This window comes from Desmodus rotundus, chromosome 1, assembly GCF_022682495.2.
Source record: "Desmodus rotundus isolate HL8 chromosome 1, HLdesRot8A.1, whole genome shotgun sequence".
NCBI classification, from domain to species: Eukaryota; Metazoa; Chordata; class Mammalia; order Chiroptera; family Phyllostomidae; genus Desmodus; species Desmodus rotundus.
In genome coordinates this window covers 160832448-160848264 of record NC_071387.1, presented here as the reverse complement: position 1 = coordinate 160848264, position 15817 = coordinate 160832448, and the positions used below count along the sequence as shown (strand labels likewise).

Sequence of the window (15817 nt, the reverse complement as noted above, 5' to 3'; positions counted from 1 at the left end):
TTTTTCCAGACGGTCACTTCTCTTTTAACTTTGTTAATAGTATCGTTTGTCATACATAAATTTTTAATTTTTAATAAATCTTCCAGTCTTTTGCTTTAAAGCTTTTGGGTTGGTTTTGCCCAGGAAATCCTTCCTAATTTCAAATTATGAAAATGTTTTCTTATATTTTTTCTAGACCTTTATTATTTTATTTTTCATATTTTAGGGCTTTAGTCCACCTGTAGTTTCTTTTGGAGATTGTGTGATGTGGTAATGTAGTTTCTTTTATTTAATGCTGAGCCAGTTGACTTTATATTTATTGTTGACTCATCTTTTCTTCCATCAATAATCCAAAGTTTTCTTTTTATCAAATTTCAGTATATAAGTGAATCTATTTCTAGACTCCATATTCTAATCCCTGATCTATTTTCCCTTTGTGTTACAGTTAATGATTTCAGTTCTTACTAATGCTCTTTAGTTGATTTTGATATCTGACAATCTTACTATTCATTAATCTTTTAAAAAAATTAACTACCTCTCTGCATTTTCTTTTTAAGATAAATTTTAGAATCACTTTACAAGTTTTATTAAAAACATGGATTTTTTTTCATGTCCTACAGTAAAATTGTAGAGTTTTCTTGACATAATGATAGGTATTTTCTTGGATTTTTGACAATTATTGACAAAAGTATACCAAGAATGATGTATTTTATTTTTATGATTTTAATGGATTACTGCAACATTTGTAAAGTTAATGATTTTAACAAATCAATAAAACTCTAGAAAACTTACTTATTATTTCTTCTGTTGATTCCTACAATAAGCAAACAATGAAATCGTCTGTCATTTATTTTTTCTTTTACAAGAAATTTCTCTAAGCAGTGAGCTGAGACACTTATAGAACTTACTTTGTTATTTCTCTTAGAGGTCATTGTTCTTTACTGCCTGTGACCAATATCTGAAAAACCCTGATTTTATATATTTTTATTTGGTTTTCTAATTGTTTAAAATGGGAGGGTAAATCTAGTCTCTGTGATTTCTACATGGCTAGAAAACCAAAGAATCACTTAGAAGAATGAAAAAAATATTGGAGGGTGCCAGTATGTTCCCCCATTATGTGAATTGCAATTTCATAATTACAGATTTTAGGCTAATACATTATTAGACGTATCATCATAAATCTAGGTGGTCTGTTTCCATTCCTAAGGTTGGGGACACAACAGTGAGAGAATTTGATTTTCTCATAGAAATGAAGCACAAGAGGTATTAAAGGGAGAGGCCCTAAGATTTGTAGCAGAAGTGTGGAGTGAGATACTGTGCTTCTGCTTCTGCTATTTCATTGTCTGCCCAGCTTTCATACAGCCCCTACCTGGTGCAAAGGCAGCCAGCTTCCTTCTTCTGAGACTTGCTGGTGTCAAGCTGTGGAAAGCATAAGTTCTGGTGGAAGATACAGAAGAAGAGGGCATTTATTATAAGAGCTTCAAACATGCACAGGCTTGGAGTGGTAATGACAATGAGGGCAGAGATTGTGACTCATTCTGGGAAATATGTCAGGAAACTTTTGTTACATTAATAACAAAGGTTGAGTGGATAACATCCCCCCCCTGTCTCCCTCCTCCTTTTTCCTCTTCTCTGCCAGCAGTGTGGGTTTGCCATGTGTCTGGTATCAAACCAAGTTGTGGATACTGGATGCTCTTTTTTGCAAGCAGAATAACCAGTAAAACCTTCAATCTCACATTATCTAGTCCCCATGATAAACAGCAGTGATTGTACTACCGTGCAGCCTTCTCTAAAAACTGTAGTACCTCCATTCCCATTTTTGGTCAAAGTCCTTTTGGTTTCCAGCAGCATCCATGAGAATCTGCCTGGTGTTTTCAGGCTGGAACAGCTTCTGAAGCACTGGCCATTAACCCTGTCCTACCTCAGCTGTTCCTCTGGGCAAGCTGACTTTGGACTTCTGGCCTCTAGATCCAGAACTGGGAGAGAATGAATTTCTCACTCCCTCTTTCTTCCTTCCTACCCTCATAGCTGAATCCTTCTCTGGGTAGAACTGCTGAAGCTCAGGCATCCTTTATTTCACAAAAAGTGGTAAAGTTAATAAATTACTTGTACTGCTTTGCAAGAATAGTGCTTTGATATCAAAGTGACAGCTTGCTACCCTGATAATTTTCTACTGTCAGACTATCAAATTTCTTTCAATTTACTTTATTAAGTACAAATTATTTTAATACTCTTAAGTCTCTTGAATAATTCTCTTGTAACAGATAATATTATAAAAAGAAATAATTTATTTAGGAGAGGAATAAGACTTGGAGTAACTTTCAATCCAGAAATCAAGATGGGAAAGTTCAGAACTTGAATCATCTATATGTTTTCTTCCTTATTTTCACCATAATATTGGAAAAACAATGATAAACCTTTGAGAACATTTCAACCAGAGCAAAAAAATACGGTAAAATGTCTACAAACTTAAGTTGGAAGTAGAAACAAAGACAGCTGGCTCCCCATATCTCCTCCAATCAGTTATACCATCCATTGGCCATTCCTTGGGCACAAAAAGTAGCAATGCTCTGGGAAGCAAAACCACATTGTTTAATATAATGAAAAGTATGAGGCACACACAGAGGTCCTACATCTGTGAACTGAAAATTGAAAAATCAAAATGGGCAAGCTGGAAAACCTGAAAACAAAACATTATTAAAAACTGAAGTAGGGGAAAGAGAATGAAATCCTACAAATGCTTACAAGTGAAACCTACCATTGCAGAGCTATCTGTTGAAAGTGTTAGTAAAGAAAATGGAACCAGCACGATCTAAATTACCTGTGATGCTTTGGTTCCAAGAAAGAGAAGGAATTTAGCATTATTTAAACTGTAACCATTTTTTAAAACATGTGTGAAATAAGCAGACTGTGTAAGTACATGTGTTTACATATGCATGTGTGCTTCTCCTCAAATAAAGTCTCTGAAAGGCCCAGTAACCTTTTCTGGCCTCAGACACAGCTGATCTTCTTCTGCTCCATATTCCTTAGGGCCACTGGCTTTGTTGTGCTTTGGCCTGTTCATGGAAGGGGCGAGGGGTGTGTTCTACTGCTCATCTAGGAAGTGGAGAGGGGCTGGAGGGGGTCCTGTCAGGAAAAGAGAATAGGACTGTAGGAAGAAAACTAACTTTTTATACAAAGGAGCACAGTGCTGGGATTCTCAGCATGTCTTTATTGAAAAGGATTGAAAACTGAGGCCCTAAATAGCATTAAAAAATGTCCACTTAAAAAAAAACAAAGTGAAGGTACACTATAATTAGGTTGCAACTTAGGAAAGATGTATTGGCCTTGTTTTGGTTTAACAACTAGATGGTTAGTTTAAAAAGGAGAGGAAATTTAAAAAATTAACATTGTATGTAAGAACATTTTATGGTTCGTAGAATAAGTTAGCCTTGGCCAGGATCCACGCAAGCATTTAGAAGGTCTAACGGTATCAGAAAGTGAAACCAGAATTACTGAGATCGGATGGGCATTGGGAATGAGCATGAGGTGGAGATACAGTGCCATATTCAGAGCTGTGTTCTGCAGGGTCTCTAAATCCTTAACCATTACTTTCCTACCATCTAATGTTGGCATTTTAAAAAATGGACAGAAATTTGTTTCATGAATGACCTACTCAGTGTAACCTTTGCTTTTCAGCAGCAGTTTTTACTTTTTTTTTTGGTACCCAAGATTAATCAGCTATGGGCAGCTACTGGCAGTTTTGGTTTGATTGTTCACCAAGGGAAAAGGACAACTACTTGAGATCTGTGACGTAGGTTTGGCCTGTTCCTCAGGGGCCCGTTAACCCTGAAGGTCCTGTTGCTCATTGCCAGTGGTGATTCAGAAACTTCCACTTGTCTCAGTTCCTCCCCAGTGGCCTTGCCAGGCCCATCCTGCAGCTGATGATTCTGGGCAGTTAACTTGAGTTTAAGTCCCATATGCAATAATTAATTACAAGGCAGAGCTCAGGCCCTTTGACAGCCACCCAATTATTTTAAATAACAGTGCTTTTCTAGAGAAGATTGTTGAAAACTTATTAAAGTCCGACAATGGAAGTCCTACAGTTATTTGGGTAGTTGGGTTCCAACAGGCATAACACAGCTCTTTGGGTGGCATGGCCCATGGCAGCTTGTAAGAAAGCAGACTCAAACATGTTTTGTTAGGAAATTCTTAGATCTTCATCCAGTATATAGTCAGCACTGACTAGAAAACTTGGTTCTCTCTCTAGGGTTCTATAAAGCCTTCAGGACATTTTCTCCCTAGAAGTTCAAGATTGGAATGTATTGTGGTGTGATGATGGCCTAGAGGCCTTTGTTCAGAGAGCAACAAATGAAGTATTTGTTTAACACAAAATATTACTTATTTTTAGGCACAAAAGGGGTTTGGACACTGAAAAAATAAGTTTCCTTCCTAACCCTCCCATCCTCTTCACCCAGACCCTCAGAAGTCACCACCAATACCAATGTTTTGAATGTTCTTTCAGATATATTCAGTGCACACACAAGCACATGCATTTATGTTTAAACAAATGATAACATAATGTACATATATACATACTGTTCTGCACATCTTTTTCTTTTACTTAGTGACCTACCTTGATTATTATTTCATATCAATAGTTATAGAACTTATTTTTATGCTTGCATAGCATTCCATTATTTAATATACCATAATCTATTTAACCAATCCTTACTGATAGGCATTTAGGTTATTTCCAATATTGTGTTATGAAAATAATACTTTAGTACATATCATTTCATGAATTCTATTTCCTGATGTTTAACTGTATCTGTAAGATAAATTCTTAGAAGTAGCACTTCTGAGTGGAAGATATGTGGGGTTTTTTTTTTTGTACCTCAAATTTATATAATCTAACCTTTGGATTCAGATAAAAACAGTAAAAGAAATCAATAAAAACAGTGCAAATGGTACATGAAAGTATCACTACTATAAACTAGCAATCTGTCCTATATCTGTAATTTATGCAACTTGGACAACTTTGCAATTTGGAAGGTGGCCTCCTGCAGTATGTCTCCGGTTTCGTGGCACTCAGCTGCTCACCAGGCTCACGAACCCCAGACCAGTGCTCTTGAACGTGGGGAAGGAGGACTGTAATCAGCTTTGCTTGATTACATCCACTCTCATGAAGTTCATTCTCAGACCTCGAGTGAACATATTTTGGGATAGTGCATTTTTAATTTGGGTAGTTTTTACCAACTTGCTCTTCAGGGAGGTGATACTAATTTAAACTACCCTACCCCTGGCCTGATTTTTCCACATCTTTGTCTACATAGTGTATTTCATGCTTTTTGAGCTTTGCCAATCTGATAAGTAAAAAATGGTATCAGAAAACTTTAACTTGCATTTTTATGGGTAATATTGAACATATTTTTATGTAATTAATATCCACTTCCTCTTTAGTGACCTATATGTTTATATTCTTTGCTCATTTTCTTATTGGGCTCTTGGCCTTTTTCTTATTGATTTATTGGAACTATTAATATATTGAGGAAATTAAAGTTATTTTATATATTGATAAAATTAGTCCTTTTCTATAATATGAGTTGCACATAATTTTTTCACACTTTGATGTTTGTCTTTTGACTATATGGTGTTAAGAATTTTTTCATGAAGTAGAACTTATCAACATTTTATCATGACTTTGAGGTTTTTATTTACTTTTAAAATATCTTTTTAATACTATATATATTTATATTTTCCAATGTTTTAATTTAATACAGTTATAGTATCGCTTTTCTCATTTAAATCTTTATTCCTTATTTTGGTATAAGATGAGGGGCATTCTATGTAGATAACAAGGAGTTTTGACTGTGAGGAAGTATTCTCTTTTTGTTAATGGTGTTTGGATTTTAGCATTTTCCATTAGTTTCTCTTCTAATAGATGCTATTAGAAGCAACCTGCTCTGTTGCAGAGGACAGCAAGGAGTCCTGATGGTTGAAATTTAGTTGGACATGCATGGAGCAGTGACAGTTTTAAATTATGAGATTATGGGAATTGCAGAAGACTGGGGCAAGGCTGGGCAAGCTGCCAGAAAGTATGGTGTGAGGTGGTAGCGAAGACCACTTACAAAGCAGTCTCAGCACAACACAGCTCCAAGATGAGCATCCAGAGGTGAGCACATCGAGAACTCCAAGTGAGCTACTGTAATTTTGCAGGTTGGGAGTTGTTTGTGGCCTCTTCTCCCAAGGCAGCTGCAGAGTACTGGGTTGACTTTGTTCTCAGAGTTCAAAAGGAGGACTCCAGTGAATTTAGTGCAGTGGTTCTCTACTCTGGCTGCTGCATTAGCATCTACTGGGAAGATGCTGACTTCACTGGTCTGAGGGGGAACTTCAGCAACAGCAGCTTGCAAACTCCCCAGGTTCTTCTGATGTGCAGCTAGGTTTGAGAACCACTGTTTAATGTGATCAGTTTGCAATCCCTTTGAGTCAGGGATTGCCAACCAAGCTGCCTTCATGCTTCCAAATATGTACATGAATCACCTGGGATCTTGTTAAGTACAGGTTCCAATTCAGCAGGTTTGGGGTGGGGCTTGAGATTTTGCCTGTCTAAAGCTCCCACCCAGGTGATGCTGAGGCTACTTGTCCCCAGAGCATACTTAACTGACTTGAGCATTCTACTCTGTGTGCCAAGCGCTGGTTTACACCAGCCCATGAGGTCTACAGTAAGCATTTTTCTGCCATGATCCTGCTGTCTGGCAGAATTTGGTTAGTGTAGTCAAAGAACACTGGGGTCAACAGGCCTGCTTTCCACTTCCAGCTCTGCCCCAAATTGGCCGTAAGACAAGGCTCTTAAAAGTGCTTCAGTCCTTCACCCTCTAATATCTGAAATGGGAGGGTGGGACTAGACAAACTATAAGGGTCTCTTTGTTCCTGCCTCCTCCCATGCAGGTTGAAGGTGTTTTTATGTGAAATGGCAGTCTGGACTCTGTACTAAGGACCCTGACTTCCCTTAGTGGCCTTTCTGTCCCCAGAGGCTGGGCTTAGGCCCTGAATTTAGTATTGACCAGAGGAAATAAAACTAACCAATGTTAAAAAATTAAAGAAGATTTTATGTTAAATTGTAAGCTATAGTAAATACAAAACGAATTCAGGGAAGCAAGTGTTGGGAACCACCTTTTCTGGTTTCAGAAACTGTAACCCCTCGTGGCTAAGGCTAAGTAAAAAGACCTTGGGACCAGAAGCTACTTAGGAGACAAAGCTTATCTTCCTTGTAGGGGCACCACCTCTGCCCCCTTTCACCTCACCTTGCTTGGCCCTAGGTGGATGACTGGTTAGCCAATGATGGATAAGATTCCTCAAAGGAGAGATGACCTAAGACAGGCATGATAGCAAAGGACTTGGGGGGCTATAGAAAAAGGAGGTGATGGATCCTTGCCTCTCAGCTTTGACATAGCCTGAGTCCTCATTCTGTCTGCAATGAGTCTCCTAATTTCTTGGCTGCCTTACTTCCCTCCCTGACCTAAGCCTGAAACAATGCCTTAAACCTGAAACAATGTTGGAGGTAGGTGCGGCCCTGTGCTGGAGAGGGTGGGTTCCCTAGGGTGATCACACCTAAGAAAGAATGCATAAAATCCTATGAAACCTACTTTGCTAATACCCTCAATTTAATCAATAAGGGTCCAAGCATGAAATGAGTTTGTTCCTCAAAGTTTTATGGTCCTTTAGCTATCTGACCCTGACTCTAAATAAGCCCTCATAGTTCTTTGAGTGTTATCTATTGTTTGATCATTTCTGCCTGACAATGATTGATGAGCTTTATGTATATGCCCTGTATTCCTATGCAAATTAAACCCAATAAAAGCCTGTCCAGGCAAGGGATGGGGCTGGCCCTCTCTTTCACTGAGAGAGTGGCTGCGTCATCCCTTTTCCTCCAGAGGATTTCTGTAGTCCCGTGTGAATTTGTCTCGTCTCACCCATAATGCCACGGACACTGCGGGCTGGTGTCCGCATCAAGCAAGAGTGGTGCGTTAACTGGAAGAGTCAGGGAAGATACGAGTTAAACTTTCTTTACTGTCCTTGATGGCCTGTAGTGCTGATTCAGGGTGGTGGTTCTCATGTTTTCATGTTTTTGTCTTTAAAAAAGCATTCTTCAACAATGAAGAACAAAACATATTTTTGTGTCTTAAAGAGATGTAGGGGAAAGACCTACTTTTGTGGAAGTAAATGTTTGAAGAGAAACTAAAATGCTATAAACTCTTTTTTTTTAATAGACTTCCTCCCTTCCTTCCTTCCTATTCTTTCTTTCCTTTCTTTCAAAGGGAGGGAGAAAGAGAGAAAGAGGCGAGAAATGGGCAAGAGATACATGGATGTGTTGCCTCTAGCACGCCCCCAAATGGGGACCTGGCCTGCAACCCAGGCATGTGCCCTGATTGGGAATAGAACTGGTGACCTTTTTGTGACCTTTCAGTTCATAGGTCCATGCTCAATCCACTGAGCCACACCAGCCAGGGCTCTTATTCTATATTTAATTTTTCAAGGCCAATCTTGACTTTTAAGAGATTAATACTGAAAAGAAAAATCACTACGACCAAATATAGGTAGAATCAAAAACCCTTGCGCACCTCCTTATAGAACTAATAAACAGTATCAGAAATTACCTAAAATAAAATAAAAAAATTTTAAATAATAAGTAATATTAAAAATGACATATCTCTCTAACTCATTGGAAAGAGACAGGATAATTTGCTTAGATTTTATAGCATAGGTACATTGGAATTTTTAACTCAACTCTTTTGATTTCAAAGGAGGTGTATTTTTCATTGGTAGAGTTTTACCAAACCGTGGCTTCCCTTAAGAAAAGATTGTATGACCAGTGTTTAGGTATAGAAAATATGAAATAATACAGTTACCCTCATTTGATGAATTATATTCAGTATACGCAATTTAGCTCTAATGATTCTCTGAATATCTCAAAGAGTTTTGGTTTTTTTTTTTTCTGTATTGCTTAATTATTTTTAAATTGCTGACTGTCAGCCCTTTTTCTCAGAAACACATAGCATTATAGTTTTATTGTATTTGCTAAATCTTTATATAATCAGCTGTTGATTTTCTGTCATAACAGTAGTGATAATACAATACAGTAGCAAATCTTCTGGTTTTAAACTAATAAACACAATATATGTCATTTTATAGAAGGAATATTTTGGGTGCAAGTGACAGAAAACCCAACCCAAACTGGGTGAAACAGAGAAGGGCGTTTTGGGGGTCATGTAATTGAAAAATTGGAGGGTAGAGCTAGCTTCAGATATGGTTGGTTTAAATAGTGTGATCAGGACCTGGTCTCTCTGCATCTCATGCCCTTGCTTCCCTTTGTGTTGGCTTCATTCTCAGGCTCCATTTAATTACATGGTGGCTGCCGACACTGCCATGGTTTTATATTTCTGATTTAAATCCCGTAGAAATGAGAACAGCCTTCTCTTTCTCCCCTGCCCCTCATAGTCTTGAATCACATCTCATTGGCTCTTATTGGATCCTTTGCCCTCCTGAGTCTCTGAGGCCAGGAGGACTGGTGCCCTGATTGGCCAGATCAGAGTCCTTTGGCTGTCCCTGGAGCTGGGGGCATGTTCACACTGACAGGGAAGAAGGGAATGATTCCTTAGAGGAAAAGTGGCCACTGTTCCAAGAGAAGGAGGAATGGATACTTGATGTAAAAAGCATCGACAACAGAAACTACATATCTCTTTCTCTGTTTAAGCCAACACTCAAAGTCATTTACATGAGTAAATACAAGGATCTCAGTAGTAGAAGATCATCAGGGATATGCTTTGTGGTTGGATCATATAGAACTGTAACTAAAAATAACATTGTTTTCTTTTTTTAATGTTTGATGAGTAATTATTTTAAAAATATTTATTCAGAATATAATAAGAACCATGTTAAGTTGGACCCTGAGGACACGGCAGTAAAGAAGTTACAGTTGTTTTCCTTTAAAGAACTTACATACAAATGGAGGATCCGGGGTGGCAAGCATAAAATATTTTCATCTATAAAAGGCAGAACCTTAATGAAATAATAAAAGATTGTGTGGTATTGGATACCTGATTGCTTACCTTATAGGCAGGAAGGATATCCAAAATGTGTAAGAACCTGTGGCAGTGGCAACAGCCAGTCAGAAGGAGTTGGGTCCAGTCTGTCAGAGCCCGTGCTGATCGCCACCAGCCAGCAGGGTGCAGCTATCTGGGAGGCTTTGTAAAGGTCTTGCCATATTTCTCAAAAAACGTAGTTTCTGTATTATTTTCCCGGGGCTACCATAACAAAGTATCATAAACTGGGTGGCTTAAAATTCAGAAATTTATTTTCTTGTAGTTCTAGAGGTTGGAAGTCAGAAATCAAGGCGAGTTCAGGGCCATGCTCTCTCCAAAGGCTGGAGAGAAGAATCCTTTCCTGCCTCTTCTAGCTCCTGTTGGTTGATGGCGATCCTTTTCATTCTTTGGCTTGTAGATCGATGACTCTAGTCTCTGGCTGTTGTCCTGTGGCCTTCTCCCCAGTGTGTCTGTGTCTCTGTAGCCAAATTTCTCTATTCTTATAAGGATACCAGTCATATTGGATTTAGAATTTATCCTATTCCAATATGATCTTAATTTTATCCTGATTGCATGTGCACAAACCCTATTTCCAAATAAGGCCACATTCGTAGGTTCTGGGGAAACATGTATTTTGGTGGGACACTATTCAATCCAGTATAGCTACCTAAAGTCAAATGTTCTGGCATAGTTGGCATGACACAAATTTTTAAAAATATTCATTATTAAACTCACTATAATTTTTTCTTTTTTATTCTATAGATAAGAACTGGATTTTTGAGTCTTAGTATAAGTATTTAAGTGAATTATGATTTTTTTCTGTATTTTTTTACTGGGTCATATTAAGTAACCACATCTTTCTTAATTATAGTTATTTTAATCTATAGTTATTTTAATCTGTGAAAATGTGAATGTTAGTGCAGCAATTTGGTGAAAGATTTATAATTTTCATTAATATGAGAGTATGTTTATACATGAGGAGGTATTACAGTTTTACACATGACTTTATTGAGTTCAAACACGTTTAGCCTGAAAAAAATAGAACTGACAACAATTAAATGAACATCATCCCATTAGTATATTTGAGAGCAAATATAAGAAACAGGAGAGAAATGCAACTGGTAAAGGGCTTGGATATTATATCTTTCAAAGAACATTCAAGAATGGTGGTAATTGTCTTCAACTCTTTGAACAGTGGCTCTGTGGAAAAGGGTTTAGATTCTGCAGGGAAGAACTAGGAACAGCAAGTTAAGGTTAAAGGGAAACAATCTGGTGCAATGTAAGACAAAACTTTCCCAATGAACAATGTGCCATGTACCAAAATGGAGGTGGCAGTGGTGGAAGGGAGTAAAATGTAAGTTTCCGGAAGTGCCCAGGCAGGTGCTGTGGAATGACCTCCCTGGGACATTTTGATGGTGATCTTGCTTGATCAAGAAATTGAAATGGAAGGCCCCTCACTTCAAGTTCTGTTACAAGATCTCCGAAAATTTCTCTTTTTATATATGGCATGAAAATCAATATCACTTATGTGACAAGGTATTTCTATAAGTTTATATGCTTTTTAACAGTTGTGAACCTAAAGCGTAGCGCTATGACTTCTGTGCTAAGCAGTGCTTAGGGAAAAAGAGGGGAGAGGGTGGGTTTAATCTAGGACAAGTATCAATAGGTGAGAAAGGTGGGGAATTAAAACTTCTATTTATTGGATGAGTTTATCCATATTATCTCATTTCATTTAATATACTTGGTTTGTCATTGCTTGGTTTGGAATTTATGAGTAGCAATAAATCTTAGAATGGTGAATTCTTAAAATAACTGTCATTTTCTTATGTATTTTTTGGTGATGGAACACAGGACTGTTCTGATGGATACATGTGCAAAACGCATTTTCAGATTAAAAATGAGACAGTGGTGTCACATCCAGGGGCATCTGCCCATGGACAGATGTGTCTTCCCATGGAGGTGAGTGATTTAACATGCCATGTTCTCCTTTTCAGTATTTGTGAAGTATAAATTTAAAAATTTAAGTCTGTTAAATGTATACTTAAAATAATCAACTGCCATTAAAATAATTAAATGCCATTGGGTCTCAGGCCTGCTGTTCAGGGAAAGTGAACATCATTTGTCAGGAGGTATTTTCTTCTATAATATTTTTATTTTACTTTGTTTTATTTTACTTTTTATTGAATTTATTGGAGTGGCTTTAGTTAATAAAATTATATAGGTTTCAGGTGTACAGTTCTATATATTACATCATCTTTATATTGCCTCCCTCCCCTCTGACAGTTGTCAGTCTGTTCTCTGTATCTATGAGTCTGTTTCTGTTTTATTTGTTAGTTTATTTTGTTCATTAGATCCCACATATCAGTGATTCATATGATACTTGCCTTTCTCTGACTGGCTTATGTCACTTAGCATAATACTCCCAAGGTCCAGCTATGCTGTTGCAAAAGGTAAGATTTCCTTCTTTTTTTACTTCTATAATATTGAAAGCAGGAATTGTAAAGTTGAGATCCACTCTTGAGTCTATACAGATCGTAGTGAGCCTTCACTCCTTTGGTTTCCACAGATGCCTTCCCTCCATTGCCTCTTGATTTTTTTTCCCCAGAAAATCCCCCAGGACAATGCAGACCTATCCCTCTGTTTTTAATACCTGTCTGCAGACCTCTTTGCCTAGTTTGCCTTTAACTCTTTTCCCCTATGCTCTTTAAAATATGCTAGATCTAGGTCACATTCTGTAGGGGACTTTAACCTTGACTTGAAAATCTTGCTAAATTAAATTTTAATAAGGTTATAAAGGCTTAGTGGTTTTCTCAGATATTTTCAATTTAATTTTTATCAAAATGTAAATAACCTTATTGTACTGGTTGTTATTAATAAAAATTTTATATATCAATTGTAAAGATAAACAATAGAGAAATATATAAAAGGAGTAAAAAAACTCCCACATATCCTTCAACTGGAGGTAATTACTATTAATATTTTAATAAATATTCACCCACACATTTCTGTCATGTACACATATACATACTTTTGTTCTGCAGTGGACGTTTATATCATGGTCATCTTCCCATGTCAGTACGTGTAGAATTCCCTAGTTCTGTTTTTATGGTTCCATCCCACCCCGTCCTATGGATGCACCATAATTACGTGGAGTCCATACTGAAGTACAATACTTGAGTTCGAAAATGGAATTTTGGGGCTCCAATTGCTTCAACACAAAGGAGGAAATCACTTAGAATTATGTAGCATTCTGAGTATCCTGGTGAAATGGGTGAGACTTGGTTTGTGAAGGAGGAGCTTCTTCTCAGGATCTATTAAATCAGATCCACTTGGCAATCTGGCACTAGCCCCTCTGCCTGTGTACAACACTGGCCTGGAAGTAACTATCACGAATATAATTTGGTTTGCGAGTTATTCTTGAGGGTATTGTACTTGGTAATAAATTAAGTGCCCCCAGAGGGTACTGAAATCTTGATTGCTGCTTTATAGTTTGAATAACCAACATCAAATCTGAAGCCAAGCACGTTAGGAAGATTTTTAGTTCATTATATAATAACTTTAAAAGTGCACATGGAAATGATGATTTAAAAGATGAATTATCAGCTTTTGCCTAACAAGTTGGCAGATATTTGAAAAGCACTAAATTAAAAAGTGGTGTTGACAGTGTGAGGGAATCGACACTTTCTGGTTGATGTTTTAATTTCACAAAGTTTAAAGATGTGCACATACTATGAACAATCTACTCCAAGTCTAGGAATTTAGTTTCATAAAATATAAATTTTTCCAACATTTTTTATTTTCAACACTTCCCAGTGAATTTCAAACATAGGAAAAAATTGAAAGAATTTTGCAGTGAAAATTCATGTACTCATCACCTAAACTTGCTCTTCTTGCTTTGTTGTATATCAATCCCTCTATTCATTTATCAATATACCTTTTTTGATGCAAAACTTTTACAACAAAGTAAATTGCAGGTGAATACTTACAAAATAATCCGAAATGAACAAAGAGATTCACCTGCAAGTATGTTCATGTCACCATTATTTATAATAGCACGAAGTGGAAATAACTGAAATGTACAACAGCAATGGATTAGTTAGCTGTGGCACATCTCTATGATGGAGTTCTTTATTCGCTAGGTCCGGACTGGGGCCTGAGAGTTTGCATTTCTAACAAGTCTTCGGGGCATACTGATGCTGCTGGCCCAGGGACCACACTTTGGGAACCACTGCACTACTCCATAATAGAATGCTTAAGCGCATGTCAGATGCTGAACAGCTGAGATGGTTAGTTAATATGATGTATGATAGAGTCTATATTGCAATAATCTTGATGCAATGAAAGATATCTTAGGTTGAGCCTGAGATGGAGATTTCTGTTCAAGTGACTTATTAGGGATGTGCCCTTAGGAGAAAGAGAGTGACGGAAACAACACAGAATGAGGAATAGACACTGAGGAAGAATGAGATCTCAGCTAGAGACTAACTTTAGTCTGATCCCCTGGGAAGCTCTGAAGCACAAAATACAACCAGAATTGGCCCCACTTTGTGCCCTGAGGCCAGCCTTTTGTGCTCTGTGACAATTATTGATTTGTCAGTCAGCTATTGGCTGAAGTGGAGGGGGACATAGCTTCCCAAGGAAGGTGGTTCCAGTTTTACAGAGAAATTCTTCAGAAAAGGGGGCTGCTGTGTGTTATCAGTCAACAATCACAACCACTGAATGGGGACAGGCACACCATCTTTAAAGGAACCTTGGCCTGGTACCAGTGGCATTTACTGCTGAAGAGTAACCTGAAGCCAACAAAATTGGATCTACAGAGAAATGTATGTTTAAGGTCTGCGTTTAGATGAAAAGGAAGAGGCTTGACAGTCTGACAGCAATTTGTTTGAGAAACAGCTGGTGATTTTAGTTGACTACAAGCTCAAGATACGTGAAAAGAATGCCATGGATGGTAGGAGAAGTAACTGGAGCCCAAGCTATGTTAATAAAAGCTATGTTATTATTAACATATCCACTTATTAACAGTGGATTATTATCCATTTATTAACATAGTTTGGGCTATGGGTTATTAACATAGCCTAAGATATGTTAATAAGTGGATCCCAAATATTGTCTGTGGGGACACTAGTGGGGTGTCCCAGAGATACTTTCAGGGAGCCTGCAACATCTGTTTTTATAATAATAATATGTTATTTACATTTTTTACTCTCATTCTCCCTGAATTTTCTAACCTACCTGTTACGTTGTAATAGAGTGAATGCAAAAATAGTTATAAGAACCCAGCAATCTTCTATGAAACCACACATTAAAAAGATTTACACAATGGAATTCTACTCAGCCATTAAAAAGGAAAATTTTACCCTTTGCAACAGTATGGATGGACCTGGAGAACATTATGCTAGGTGAAATAAGCCAGTCAGAGAAAGACAAGTACCATGTGATTTCATTCATGTGTGGAATCTAATGAACAAACTGAGCTAACAAAACAGAGACAGACTCATAGATGGAGAGCAGGATGACAGCTAGTGGGTGTGGGGAGGGTAGGGGGTAGAGGGATCAAGCAAAAAGGAAAAAGGACTCAGGGACATGGACAACAGTGTGGTGATTGCTGGGTGGGGGAGGGTGTAAGGGGATAAGCAATAATGAGAAAAATCTAATAAAGATTAACTAAAAAGAAATGGAAAAAAATAAATCACACACACAAAAATCAAGTGTTAGGAGGTTGTACATTTCCATTAGGAATTAAAAATATTATCTTATAAATAGTTTCTTTT

The 15817-nt window shown here is 37.5% G+C and overlaps 1 protein-coding gene across 7 annotated transcripts in view; it reads left to right on the top strand.

The window, feature by feature from the left end:
* The window catches only part of ATG10 (autophagy related 10), a 227089-nt gene that overhangs the window by 49706 nt on the left and 161566 nt on the right, over positions 1-15817 (top strand). For 6 of the 7 annotated variants that reach the window (XM_053912117.2, XM_053912125.2, XM_053912131.2 and 3 more), the window contains one exon: positions 11895-12002. The exons of the other annotated variant lie outside the window; for it this stretch is intronic. In XM_053912117.2, the coding sequence (XP_053768092.1) occupies positions 11895-12002 (108 nt within the window). The remainder of the gene's footprint in view (positions 1-11894; positions 12003-15817) is intronic. 7 annotated transcript variants of the gene reach the window in all.